This window comes from Penaeus chinensis, chromosome 2 (assembly GCF_019202785.1).
Source record: "Penaeus chinensis breed Huanghai No. 1 chromosome 2, ASM1920278v2, whole genome shotgun sequence".
NCBI lineage: Eukaryota > Metazoa > Arthropoda > Malacostraca > Decapoda > Penaeidae > Penaeus > Penaeus chinensis.
This window is the reverse complement of record NC_061820.1, coordinates 14,224,113-14,239,112: the sequence shown is the minus strand read 5'-3', so window position 1 is coordinate 14,239,112 and position 15,000 is coordinate 14,224,113. Positions and strand designations below refer to the sequence as shown.

Sequence of the window (15,000 nt, the reverse complement as noted above, 5' to 3'; positions counted from 1 at the left end):
CGGTTACACTAGAAGACCTGCACAGGACATGTTACTTGCACAATCCGCGATCGCCAACTCAGGCTATATGGCCACTTAGCTCGAATCCTGCAGGATGACCCTGCCCACCAGGTTGTCTACATTTGAGACAACCTTGGGTGGGTATGAATGTATGACTAGGGTTGTCTCGAACAGAGACAACCCTAGTCATACATTCATGTATGACTTGGGTTGTGTCTGTTTGAGACAACCCTGGGTGGGTAAGAATGTATGACGTAGGGTTTTCTCTGTTCGAGACAACCCAGGGTGGAGGAGGCCTGTGGGACGACCGAGGAAGTCGTGGCTGGGGCAGATCGATCAAACTTGTCGTGAGGAGATGGGGCAGATCCCTGCCTGGTGGCTCATCAAGAGGGACCCTCGTAGGTGGAAGTGAAGGTTGGATGTTTTTATGCGCTCACACCGGCGTTATGATGATCATATATATATATATATATCATACATATCTCATATATATATATATATACATATATCATATACATATCTCATATATATATATATATATATCATATACATATCTCATATATAAATATACATATATACATGTATGTATGTATGACTGACCGCGATGGTCCAGTGGTTAGAGCACTCATGGTCCTGAGTTCAATTCCCCGTCGCGGCAGTCGTAAAATGCCTGCGTTCCGACTGCTGGCTCGATCCCGATCTCACGGCGATAAAACGATATATCGCCTTTAAAAGTCAAATGCAAGTGTCGTAGGGAAAGTCGCCGCCGTGGCGCAGGTGTTAGCGCGTCGAACCGCAGTTGATTAGGAAGGGCAGCCAATCAGGCAAGGGTGGCACTACCACATAACCTCTTAATAGTGAATGAGAAAGGCCTATGTCCTGCAGTGGACTGGATGGCTGTTGAAAAAAATATATGTACAGATATATCATATATACATATATATATATTTATATATATATATGCATACATACATATATATCATATATATATCATATATATACATATACATATACATATATATCATACATATATATATATATATATATATATATATATATACTATACATACATATATATAATATGCATATACATATATATACTCATACATATATGTGTGTGTGAGTATGTATATATGTATATATATATATAATTAAACGCACACACACATATACATATGTACATATTATGTGTGTATGTGTGTGTTTATTTGCATATATGTATGTATGTGTACATATATACATATATATGGATATATATACATGAATCAACATATATGTATGTATGTATGCATATATATTATGTATAATATATATATTGTATATATTATTTATTTATATATATACACATATACAAATATGTATATAACCACATCCACACATACATACATTTATGTATACATATATTTATATATAAGATACATACCAATATATACACATCCATATATATACGTATATGTATGTATGCAAGTACATGTATATATTATATATATGATACACATAAATATACATACATACACAAATAACCACATGTACATACTTATATTTATGTATATGATAATTCATTTTTATATGCATATATATTTATAGATATAGATACATAAACATATATACATATAATATATATTATATATATTATATATATTATATATATTATATATATTATATATATTATATATATTATATATTTACATACGCCTATACATACATATATTTACTAAGTTGAAAACTCAAAATCATAATTATTTATTCAACCTTTCGTATTACTTCATATAATCCATTTTCACGCCAGTGTATTGGGAGAAAGTCGAAAATACACAACACGCAAAACAAACATAAATTTCCAAAAATTGTGCTTTACAAATTTGAAAACTAAAAATCATATTTAGGCAACGTTTCGGATTACTTCGCATATTTCCATTCACACACACATATATATATACATATATAAACATAAATATATATACATATATAAACTTAAATAATTGATAATTGTTGTGTTGAAAATGGGGAAATGCCGCCTCCTCTCCATAGGTGCTGCCATTGCGATAAACAAACAGTTCTAGGAAATAGCATTCGAAAAAAACATATTCCACAACAAATGATTAACTATCACTTATTTGATGATAAATTATTAAGTCTGATAATATATGTTTAAGTCTCCCTTATTTCAAGAAAACGAAATGTCAAATGGCTTATATAGTTTCCAAAAATATATACTAATACATTTATTAATTATTTATATTTTTGTCAACTGCACTTTGTTTGAAAAAAAAAAAAATGTAGGGTGTTCGCCTTATTCATAAAAATACAATTTACGCTGTTTATATGGAAGTGGTTGCCAGACTTATAAAAGTGGAACCCAGCAAGTGTACTGAAATATAATTCCGGAACTATGCATCCAAATATAATTATTCACCAGATAATTGTTTTTAAAGATATATCATAGTTTGTAATTGTTTCATTTTAATACTAGTAACGGTAATGGTGACGCCATTACTTTTAAAATGTAATGCATTCACCACTGCATGTATTTGTATGCATGTATAATAATGATAATAAAAAACCATAAAGATATAATAACTGTAACTTATATTCCAGGTGATAAACCCAACTGGAGAAAACTATGAGCTTCTCTGGTTATTTGGACGCGCTTTCTCAGGAGCTTGGACCTCTACATTTAGCATTGGTTTTGGCACGGTTCGATGCAACCACAGTTAGTGAAGAAAGAATGTTTGAATATCTGTGGAACTTGGAAGAGGTCCAGCGCTGCCTTAAAGTCGATGTTACTCCAGCCAGCAAATCGGAGGAGAAAGCAAAATTATTCCGATTGCAAGGAAATGCATATTATCGGAAGAAAGATTTGCAACAAGCTCTCTCTTATTATAATCGTAGCGTTATGTTTTCTACCTGCCCTTCTGTGGGTTCAAATTCTCCATCTTCAAATGATTCTGGAGCAACAGCCAATAATGACGGTCAGACGATTTCTGAGAGTATGGTTCCAGACGAGATTGTGACCGATGTTTCGACACGGATTGAAAGCGAAGCACAACAAGAAGCTAGCAGGTCTGTGAAAACTACCACTGAGAATCGCACACCTTCCATACTATTACAAAATAATATTTTTCCTAACAGGGGAGGTAATCCACGGCAAGAAAAAGATGACCAGGTGGAATTAGGAAACAAAGATATTGGCCATACTACAACACCAAAAAGGGAATTAGCTCTAGCATATGGCAACAGATCTGCTGTGCTATTTGAACTTCGACAATATGATTATTCGCTTTTGGACATAGATAGAGCCCTGCAATCTGGCTACCCAGAAGAATTGAAGAATAAGTTATTACTTAGGAGAAACAAGTGTTTCTCAGCCCTGGAGAGTGGGAAGCAAAAAGAAAAACTGGTCACATATTTCCCTATCACTGAGAACGTCATGGACCCAAGTGCCACCATAACAGGGGCTAGTACTGCTCTTGAACTTTCTTACACACCCGAGAAAGGACGATGCGTGGTGGCCAAAAGAAACATCCGCCCAGGTATTAATATGACTTGCATCAGTTATCACGTGGCTTAATAGTACTAATCTGACTAAGAATACTTTTGTAACAATACAGATGGAATGTGGATGATTGTGTACTGTAATATTATTTTTTTTACAGTAACAATGCTAAGCTAAATTAGTTATTAATTCGCAACAGGGGAGGTTTTGCTGGTTGAAGAAAGTTCATTGAGCTGTTTGGATGAAGCCCATCTTGCTACGAACTGCTCTTCGTGTCTAGCACACTGTTTGGTTCCTGTTCCTTGCCCGACTTGTTCCTTGGTAAGTTGCTGACTCGGATGAATTGCGTTTTATTAGAATGAGTACAAGTAACCGAATCCAGAGAGCATTTAGTAGATCTAGTGACTTTACAACGGTGCTGTAGAGTAATTCTTTACGCGGAATAGTTTTATTTAAAAGCAACGAGTTTTTAAAGGCATTACGATTTATTTGATATATAAATATTTCAGTCACATCAACAGCATACTAGGTACTCGTCAATCATGTATACAATTTATTTTTTAAATAATACAGATGAAGTAAATATCTTCCGTCAGGTGATCTTCTGCAGTGAATCGTGCAGGTCAAAGGGGCTGGCAGGTTCCCACGGAAAAGAATGCAGAGTGCTTCCCACCTTGCTGAACCACATGTATATGCTTATGTCATACCGCTTACTGATGCAAACCACCCACACCAGGGTGAAGGGCCTTGTACCAATACTACGTGAAGAAGCGAAGACCCGCAAGAAAGCTGATCTTGGACTGAACGATGATTCTGTTTACGATAGCTTTGACTATAGGACGCTTTACCACCTAACAACGAACACGAATCAATTGTCTGCCTTACACCTCTTAGGACTGTGTATCTCAGCAGTGGTTGTTACCAAGCTACTGAGGGAGAGTCAGCAGTATTTCGTTGATGACTCTGGTGTTGCCTTTACGCCAAGCACCGAGGACCTGTTACTGACAGGGAGCGCAGCCTTTCATCATAATCTCACCTTTAATTGCAGTGGTTACGTAGTTAGTGAATATCAAGTATGTTTATGGAAGATGTAATTCTAAAGTTATCTGCATGCCACAGCTACTACTATGAAATTTGTATGGTAAATGTTTCAACCCCGTTTATGTACGAATACATATACAGATCATAGCGATTAATTTACCTGTTTGTCCCTTTTCACCATATATATATATATATATATATATATATATATATATATTGAGCACAAAACCGATAATAAAAAAAATGACTCGATGTCTCCCCTTCCCACAGGTGCAGAAAACTCCCATGGCTGTAAAAGGACAGTTGATTGGACTTGGCCTTTCCCCAGTCCTGTCATTCTTTAATCACTCGTGCTACCCATCAGCATCATTTTGGGCTACTGAATGCCATGTGAAAGTGGCTGCCATGCGTTCAGTCAAAGCAGGCGAAGAGTTGACACTGAACTATAATCCGGCATTAATGAAAATGGGCTTGACTGAACGAAGAACTTTTCTTCGTAATCAGTACAACTTCGACTGTCATTGTGAGGCTTGTGATGGCAACCTAGATTTAAGGTCTTCCTCTTCCTCGTTCCATATTAAATGCCCTGAATGTGAAGGTCAGGTCGACCTCGCTTCGAAGTCTTGTCTTCGCTGTCGACAAGTTTATGGGCCGGACGTCGGTGTGCGGGGCAGTGATACGTTCAATATGAGGGAAATACATGGCAAAATTTCCCAGGCCATGGCGGAAATACCAACGTTGATCAAATTATCCAAAGAACATCCAGCACCAGAAGAAAATCTAGAAAGCCTCGTAACAATGATAGAACTTTTTGACAAATATGTTTTGCTTCCGAACAAAGCTCACACTTATCTCCTAAGGCATCTGACGGAATATCACACATACACTAACCGCCGCTATGTTCTAATGGATGGCTTTCACTAATAACATCCACAAGGGGCTTAGCAGCTGATATATATATATATATATATATATATATATATATATGTATATATATATATAACACGAGAGATCATCACCATTAAAATATAAAATGTAAAGCACCCAGCACGCTCAAACACACACTGTTTCACCCATATACTCACGAATGCAGGCATGCACACACCAACCCATACACACACATAACCCACTTTCTTAGAGGTTGAGGTCTTTTCCCACGTTGGTAACACATCACACATACACCGGTAAAACTGATGTATCGTGTATTATATATAACAAGAACATGCGATAGTTCTCATCACTGCTTGTAATAATATAAAGTAATATATTTATGAACTAATATTTTTATGGGTGGGTGCTTCATGTTCAGGGTGATGTGAAGCGATGGTGTGGTAGCCTAGATAATATTAAGTGCTTGCATGCCTTCCCGCTTGCAGCTGCCACCGCTGGCTAGCCTTGTGCGAAAAAGGGAGCAGCTCTGCATAAGCCTCTCGTGCCAGTTCACAGCCTCTTCGTCATCGAGACTTGCAATGCCTCCTCGTGGCCACCCGTGGAAATTGGGCACCTTTTGGTCCCAGGCTGAACTGCCTCAGCCTGGGACCGCTCCCTGGCTCTGTACCAACTTCGGCGAGCTATCCGTGTAGGTGCTTGGAAGATCCAGTCCTTGTGGCAGAACGAATGGTTACCGCTGCTATCGAGGGAATTGGAGCGGTTGGGAGTTGAGAAGGCTGCCCTCTTGGAGGTGAGAAGACCTTGCAGCGGCACGATCAGTATGGGTGGGTACACTTATGACTGGTCGGGCCATGGCGATGGTCACTATCTCCAGCCATAGCATCTCCAGCCGAATCCAACCCTCAGTAGTTGAGGTAACACCGGTTGATGAGCGTATTATGGTACTGAGACTGAAGCATGATTTTGGCTTAATGTCTCTTATTACTGTGTACGCTCCTACCGATGTTTGCAAACTCTATGTGAAAGAGGCGTTCTATACCAAACTCACAGCAGTGGCAGACAATTAATTTCCCCCTAGCGAGACATTCACATTGTTCTGGGCGACTTCAATATAGTATCCGGCTGTGATCGAGCTGGCTACGAAATGTCTGTCGGCCCCCATGGCTCAGGAACTAATCCCGGCAGCGAGAATAGCCTTTTTCTGTGACTTTGCTAGGTCTGAATGAGGATTTCTGGCTTGTGGTATCAGTGCTCCAACCCGCATCGCTGGACATGGTATAGTGATACGAGTACTGTTGCCAAGGAGATTGACCACATCGTTGTCAACACTTGATGGAGGATCCTCCAAAATTACAGGGATTACTGGAGCGCCAAATTCTGTGGCACTTACCATAAGTTGGTAGTGGCTACCCTACGTTTACACTTCAAAACTCCTTCTGAGACTGAGGAAGGAGGAGTGTGCCTGTGGGTTTGCCACAGCAGTCTCTGATCGATTCTCAGAACTTTAAAACCTGACTAACCCAGTTGCACTGTGGGAGTCCTTCAGGCATGAAACGCTCGAAGCTGCTGAGGAGTCCAAGGCAGAATTTTATTTCCCCAGAGACATTGGAGGCCACTGAAGCATGTCACATGGCTCGGCTGAATGGCAATCAGGACGCCCTTTGGTACACAGGACTCGGACACTGCTGAGAAGGGACAAGGAATATTTCATCAGGAATCGTACAGAGGAGGTTGAAGGCCATTTCTTGGTAAAGGACCTTTACACCTGCCTATCAAGCCCTGAGATAACTGAAGTCAAAACCCTCCTCACAGATGACTGCAGTCCGCTCAGTGGATGGACAGATCATCTCAGGTAATGTTGGGCTTTGTGAACGTTGGGCTGAGTATTTTGAAAAGCTGTACCAGGTAACAGTTAGCTTGGATGGAAGTGGTATCACAATACCTGTGTCGGACCCACCCATCAGCGAGGAACCTACCCTAACTGAGTTTAGGATGGCGATTTCTAAGCTGAAGAGTGGGAAAGCTGCAGATATATGTGATATCCCTGCTGAACTACTAAAGGCTGAGGGTGAACCTATGGCATGGGGCTTACATGCAGTCTTGACTGCCATCTGACAGTCTGGTTCTATTCCCCGTGACCTATTGAGAGTGTGAGGTTAGAAACTTCTTCTCCTGCCATAACCTGCAACCAGCATCCTCTCCCCCTAATTCTCACATACTTGAGGTCTTCAGGTCTTCCCTTTTACTCCTTGTTCAAGGTTCCTAAATCCTTCCCATCCTTGCTGCTACCGCCCTCCCTTGCCTTTTTCCTACAGGATCCTCCACTGCCATATGACTCTACACGAACGAGAAATGATATATTAGAACGGTTCATGTTATGGCTATGAGTATAAGCATGCCTTAAATATAGTGTTCTAGTATTTCTTTTTTGTTTTGTGTCACTTCTTTTTATGTAGGTTGTCAGCTGTATAACTTCAAATTAAAATGGAACTATTTATTTTTTTTTGTTTTTTATCTCCATGTTTCTATTACTTGCAGGCAACTCTTTGTTTACATGTGGGATTTTGTTAGACCTTGTCTTAGCCTTTTCTGTGGCTTGTTTTATCACGGATTTTATTAATGCAGCTGGTCACCTCCCAAACTTTAATGTTTGCCATTGTACATTTAATTTTGTTTCTGTATTTCTACTTCACCCGATAATTTTTTACTTTTTTTTAACTTTCTTCTTCTTCTTCTTCTTCTTCTTCTTCTTCTTCTTCTTCTTCTTCTTCTTCTTCTTCTTCTTCTTCTTCTTCTTCTTCTTCTTTTACTTACAGGTCGAATTTGGTGCGGGCACCTTTTTTATTATCTTATGTCATCAACTGTTTTCTTTATCTTACTGAGACTTCTTTTATAATTCCTTTTCTTTTGTTTAAGTATTTACTTTTACCAAACATTTTATTTATCTCGTGAGAGACCAAATTCGAAAATGTATACCCTGTGTTTCGAGTTCCCGCCCCCGGGCTTTACGAAATAAAGTGTCAGCCGGACGTTTGGTGTGGTCACTACCCTTTTCCCGAGTTTTTCTGGAGAATCCCAGCTGTTGAAAACATTACAGAGGTGGTAAATGAGTCTTCTTTTACGGTCACTATTGTGACCGTATCTCATATTGATGAACGTATCTTGATCGGAATGATTATATATCTTTTTTATTATTGTTTTTAATATTACCATAGAGCTTATGTGTCAAAGTCGCTGTTATTGCAATTGGATTATAAATAATACTATTGCTGTCATGTGTGTGTGTGTGTGTGTGTGTGTGTGTGCGCGCGCGCGCTTTTATTTTACTACCCAACACTAAGCCCTTACACTGGTATCCAACTAAAATCTGTAGGGGATATAGCACAATTTGGAGGGACCGAACGGGGCCCAGCTCTGGCCTTTAAGCCGCCTATCGGGGGCTGAGGAGGGGCGTGGTCATCCCTCTGGAAGGGGAAATGGGATTGTAGCAACTATCGTGACATTACAATGCTCATTATACCAGACAAGGTTTTCGCCCACATTCTTCTGAAACAGATCCGTGACCACCTACTAAGGACCGGAGTAATCTGGATTCACTCCCGGCAAGTCCACAATAGACCGTATACTTGCGCTTCGAGAATCGCTATGGGAGATTCTTAGACTTAGGTGAATTCTGACACGGATTATTGGCTCAATAGTAAGCCTATATACCTGTAGAGAAAGTGCTGTAAAGTGTGGTGGGGGCCTGTCAAACTTCTTCCCTGTAAATTCAGGGGTGATGCAAGGCTGTGTCCTTGCACCAACACTTTTCAACACCTACATGGACTGGATAATGGGCAGAGCTACTATCCAAAGTCAGTATAGAGCAACACTGGGGAATATCAAGGTCTCAGACCTTGACATTGCCGATGATGTCGCTAATCTAGCTGAGTCTCTGGAGTCACTGGTGGCAGCTCTTGATGCATCTAGCAATGAGGCGAAGCCCTTGGGCCTAGAGGTCTCCTGGACCTAGAACAAGATTCAGGACTTTGGGGGCCTGTTAGGGGACCCCAATCCAATCAGTCGATCCATGCTTGCAGTGAGGACACTGAAGTCTCGGAAAGCTTTACATACCATGGTAACGTAGTCCATATCTCTGGGCTGTCAGACCAAGAAGTAGTAGATGAATTGGTCTGGCAGCAGGAGCCATGAACTCGATCAACAAGAGCATTTGGAGATGTCAATGCCTATGCAGAAGGACCAAGCTACGCGTCTTCAAGGCCTTGATACTGCCAGTCTTGTATGGAAGCAAAACCTGGTCGCTATCTGGTGCCTTGGAGTCTCGTCCTTACACCTTTTGTAACAAGTCTCTTAGCCGGATTATGGGGTATAGTTGGCAGGACCATGTGTCCAACCGACAACTACACCATGAGACTGGCATAAGGCCTGTTACATGCATAATCCACGATCGGATTATGCATGTGGATGACCCTGCTCATCAGGTGTCTCCGTGAGACAATCCTGGGTGGAGGAGGCCTGTGGGACGACCTAGGAGGGCATGGCTTGGGAAGCTCGACGTACCTGTCGTGAGGAGCTAGAGATGGGCTGAGGGCCTGCCTGGAGACTCGCCATTAGAGACCCTCGTGGCTGGAAGCGAAGGGTGGACTATGGCTATGCTCCCGTCAGCGTTAGCCCCCTTGATGATGATGATGAATATATTTACCATACTGCAATATTGAGTTGATGACAGATACCCTCACCAGAATACATAGAGGACATTGGCATATCTATGAAATGAATTGTATTTAGTACACTGTGGAGAGAATATACTAATCATGCAAAATCAGAAAACTCAATAAAAGCTCAATATAACATGATGTTTCGGAGGCGTAATTGGTTAATTGGTTAATGGTTGAAAGCAAAATAAATGTGCTAGACATCTAAGGTCATGTAGCACTATAGTAAATGGTAGTGAAGGGTGGTTGAGTTAGTGATTAGTTGTCAAAGCTTGGCAAAGGAATTGACGAGTAAATGGGTTAAGGTCGGGTAAGGTAATGTATAGGGGTTAGATCAAGTGAAGGATGTATATGCATTTGAGGAATGAAAACAGGTTGTCAAAGCAGAAAGTGTGAGAAGCTGTGGGAGGGATCAAGAAAAATCGGTCCCATTTGGCTGGGCTAAATAGAGTATTTAAGAATTTTGTAGAGATGGGGGTAGTAGAAGGACGGGAGTGGGAGAGGGAGTAGTGTTGAGGGAGGTAGTGTTATGGGGAGGTGGACAATAAGGTTGTAAGGTAGTAATAAGGGAGGATAGGGTAGTTGATGAAGAAGGTTGTGGGGGTTTAGTTGTTGAAGTTGAGCATGTTGGGAGAGTAGAAATGTCTCCTGGGGTGTTGATTAGGGTGGATACTGTACTAGTAGGTTAATAGTTAATGGTTAAAAGCAAAATAAATGTGTTATCTAATAATGGTATAAAATCTTCATTGTTGGCCATGGTAAGCCTGGAGTATGTTGGGGAGAGAAACGGTCCACCCCTCAGGGTCCCTTGAGGGGTAAGGGCTAGACAACTAAAGCAGGGGAATACCGTGCCCATGGCTCCCTCAGGCCGTTCAGGACTGGCACAAAGTCAGCCTTTCATCCTATCAGCACGGCTCTCACACCTTAGGAAGTGGATAGTAGAAGGGGTTGGTGAAGGGACAGAAACAAAAAAGTAGTAGGAAAAAAAAAAGGACCATGCAAAATTTGTTGAGTCGAGGGCTGAGTCCCAAGGTTGGGGAGTTCCCCAGCATTGGTTCCCAGTCTCCGCCTCCTAAGCCCCCCCACAACAACAACGGGCAGAGGATTGGGAGGGATTAGGAGGCGTAAAAAGTATATGTTCTGGCATTTTTTTCCACACTTTATTACAGGTTAGTGTTTGTGTTCACCATCATTTATTAGAAAGAAAATACAGTCAGATGACTTATATACTTGTGTGCATAAACATGTAAATTTTGTTATGATTATAGTGGGCAGTTGTAAAGAATTTTCTCCATTTTACTGCATTGACGAGAGATCCTATGAAAATAATGAAAAAAATTATCCCTATATAAGGAAGATGAAAAAGTTTGTTGCCTAGAAATTTCATCATAAAATGACAAGCTTCTGATAAAATGGTAATTATAAAAGGACAATGATATCTGAACCACCTGTTTATTCTGCGTGTCAAAAAGGAGAAAGAACTAATGTACAATTTTTGAGCTAACTTACACTTAAAAAATTATGCAAGTGCTTTATATACTTAATTTGCCATCATTGTATGAAATGAAAATCATTGCCAAGTAGAATGGTCATGACACCCAATACATGTAAGCTGGTCAAACGTATTTTGACAGACTTCTGAAGAATGTTAATTCAACTTGTCCTTTTTTTCTTTATTTCTTTTTTGATGATGGTCAATTAATTTGAATGTGTGTACTTCTGATACTAAATTTCTCACTCACACTTTTTTATGAAGGATAATAAAACTGAATGTCAAGCATTACTTATATTACATATGATAGATGTTTCTCTAGGAATAACAGTAGTGTTCCATTAAAACAAGTTCAACTATACCACCAATGATAGAGGGTTTACAAGTTTAACATGAAAAGTTTTGATTAAACTCAAGTTAAACCATATACAGGTATAATGGGAAACTGTTCCATCACATATAAGTTATATCTGATATTACAAGTTTCTGAAACAGTAACATCCTGTGAACTGTTACATCACTAACAAAATACTACACAAACTTCTGTAGCATTTTGAAAATCATGTATAGACAATATATATATTTATATTTCTATATCCAAATGGATCACTAAAACTTAATTCCAAGTGCTCTAATGGTGTTATCAGAATATATTTCACAATTCCATAAAATTTAAATGCAAAAATAATTTAATAACTTTGCCTTGCTCTATTAATGATGCGTCTTTGCTTGCATTTTGTTATCCTGTTTTAACTGGCTACAAATTGCTTTGATGAAATCAATAAAGTTTGTGATGGTTTATCCTTATATATCTATAAACCAAAAGGGTCTTATAAAACTTCTATACTTCTTTAACCTTACTGTTCCCTCACCACTGATGAGCACTGAAATTGATAATGACCTATAAATGATGATAATTTTAATATAGTATTATAAAACTGCTACAGTGCTAACTTGTTCTTTTAAGAACATACACTGAGAAAAAAAAAAAAGACCTATCTGTCTATATTCTATTGCTAGGATGAAATCCTGAAAATTTTAGTTTCTCAAATAAAATCTTATAGGACTACTTCCATATAAGTATGATCAAGTTTTCTGTCTTTTTTCTTAAGAGGTATGATATATTTACATATATATATGAGCATTATTTTTCTCTAGACAGAAAAGAAGTTATAAACTAATAGGATCAAAGCATGGTTGCTTTCTAAAATGTTGTTACATTTCAAAAAGTATAGTTCAACTTGAGCTTTTTCTGTGAAAAAAATAAGACAAACTTTGGGTAAAGCTTTGCAGGATAAGGGAGTTTGAAAGGAATAAGTGATGGAAAACCCATTAAAATAATGACGACAGAAAGTTGGAACATGCATGTACGATAATGTATACACTCCCTTACCTATCATCTGCTTCACATACTCATGAATGCACTTCCAAGTCTAAATCAGAATTTCACCTTTGAATATCCTGTAAAATTCACTTTCCCGTATTCATTATGTCACTAATTACTCTCTTTAACTCTTCCTTGTTTTTCTTTGTTTTTTTTTTCACATTTTCTTTTCTCCCATCAAAACATTCTTCATAGACACAACTCATACAAGCATGTATTTGCTTAATATTCAACATTTTTCTTTTTTGTTATTTTTTGTTATTTTTTTTTTTTTTTTTTTTTTATTATTTTTTTTTTTGCAAAAGAAAATTGTGGTGGAAGATAAATGTAAGCAAAAGTTCTAGCATAGCAGTGCATATAATGTATTTTTATAAATGAGGAAAAATTCTGAAAACATGTCTATCACTATTGCTTTCCCTATGATTGAACTATATAATATAAGGGAAATCAAATACAAATTAACTAAATTGTGACATGCTGAAACCCAACTTAAGGTCTCCCACAGTATATAACTTTCTCCTGTTATATATATATATATATATTTTGTTTTCAGTACTGAACTATAAATAATTATACCAGAAATATGTAACAAATAAAACTGGATAAAAATTACATTGCTTATAATTCTATGGGTGTAAGCAAATTCCAATCTATTTGCACAGAAAATGAGTGATACTCAGAAGCAATCATTTATTTATTTACTTTGTTCATTCAATCATTCATTTAATTATCAAAGTTTCCATTTTAAAGACAAAAGGAATCCATGAGCCACTTCTGGCATAGGATAATCACAAATTTTAGAATTCACTGATATAGTATATACAAGGAAGAAAAAAAAAAAGAAAAAAAAAAAAAAAAAAAAAAAAAAAAAAAAAAAAAAAAGATAATGTAAACATGGAACATTTCAGCAATGCCCTTTAAAACTGATTGCATTATTGAGAAAGATACATTTTACAACCCATTCTGATTTCACAAGATAACTTTAACACTGATCACATATTCAAAAGTATGAATTTACCCTATCAACTCTTATCCAGTACCCTAATAGTGATTCACTTTTAGCATGTCTATGTTCATGCCAGTACTGATAATTCAAATGTAATAACATACACCATATAAATCAAGTCATCCTTGCATATTCAACATCTCAGCCAGCCATGTTCCCCTTTGCTCGACACTTAATCATTGTTGCTCGTAACTGGTACTGCTTCCGTGAGAGAGAACGGACATGCTTCAAAAAGCAATCAAGGTCAATCACATCTCGCCGCAGAGCTTCCCCAAGGTAATAAATGGCATCCTGAGTGGCCTGGTCTTCAGCATAAGCATTCAACAACCTAAGTAGATATGGAAGATTATATTAGTACGGAGGATAATCTATCACTCTGATTGTGAGTTGGAAAAAAAGAAAGAAAGAAAAGAAAAGAAAAACATATATGTAATATAAACAAACAAACAAACAAACAAACAAACACACACACATTCCTCAGTGTGTGTGTGTGTGTGTGTGTGTGTGTGTGTGTGTGTGTGTGTGTGTGTGTGTGTGTGTGTGTGTGTGTGTGTGTGTGTGTGTGTATGTGTGTGTGTGTGCGCGTGTGCGTGTGTTTGTTTGTGTGTGTGTGTACAAAAAAAAAAAAGAGAGAGAAAACAGGTATTTCATAAAAAAACCTAGAACATCTCAATTCACTTGTGAAATCACTACACAAGAAAATGTACAAAACACTGCATTTCAGATGATTACCAATCTTGACTCCACTTTTTGAATTCCAATCATTAGCACTGCAAACTTTTTATACACTTACTGTTTATAAAGTGGTGCAGTGGTAGTGACGGCTTCATCTACATTCAGTGGCTCCGTAGCAGATGACAAACGTGACAGCACATTCTTGATCTCTCCCTCTTTATCGCGTAAAACCCTGATGTTCTTATCTAATTCAGTCTGTCGTCATAAATAAACATGTTTAGTGCATAACCAACATGAAAA

The 15,000-nt window shown here is 38.3% G+C and overlaps 2 protein-coding genes across 8 annotated transcripts in view; one reads left to right on the top strand and one right to left on the bottom strand.

Moving 5' to 3' along the window:
* The window catches only part of LOC125036025 (SET and MYND domain-containing protein 4-like), a 9,552-nt gene extending 2,923 nt beyond the window's left edge, over positions 1-6,629 (top strand). The window contains exons 2-5 of one of the 2 annotated variants that reach the window (XM_047628385.1): positions 2,599-3,533; positions 3,696-3,817; positions 4,093-4,569; positions 4,808-6,629. In XM_047628385.1, the coding sequence (XP_047484341.1) occupies positions 2,624-3,533; positions 3,696-3,817; positions 4,093-4,569; positions 4,808-5,461 (2,163 nt within the window). In that variant the 5' untranslated portion in view covers positions 2,599-2,623 and the 3' untranslated portion in view covers positions 5,462-6,629. The remainder of the gene's footprint in view (positions 1-2,598; positions 3,534-3,695; positions 3,818-4,092; positions 4,570-4,807) is intronic. The other variant, XM_047628394.1, reaches the window with a different exon arrangement.
* Positions 6,630-11,916: 5,287 nt separating this feature from the next.
* The window catches only part of LOC125031161 (tumor susceptibility gene 101 protein-like), a 23,696-nt gene continuing 20,612 nt past the window's right edge, over positions 11,917-15,000 (bottom strand). For all 6 annotated transcript variants that reach the window (XM_047621724.1, XM_047621734.1, XM_047621752.1 and 3 more), the window contains 2 exons: positions 14,819-14,955; positions 11,917-14,353 (listed from right to left, as the gene is read on the bottom strand). In XM_047621724.1, coding sequence (XP_047477680.1) covers positions 14,167-14,353; positions 14,819-14,955 — 324 coding nt within the window. In that variant the 3' untranslated portion in view covers positions 11,917-14,166. The remainder of the gene's footprint in view (positions 14,354-14,818; positions 14,956-15,000) is intronic.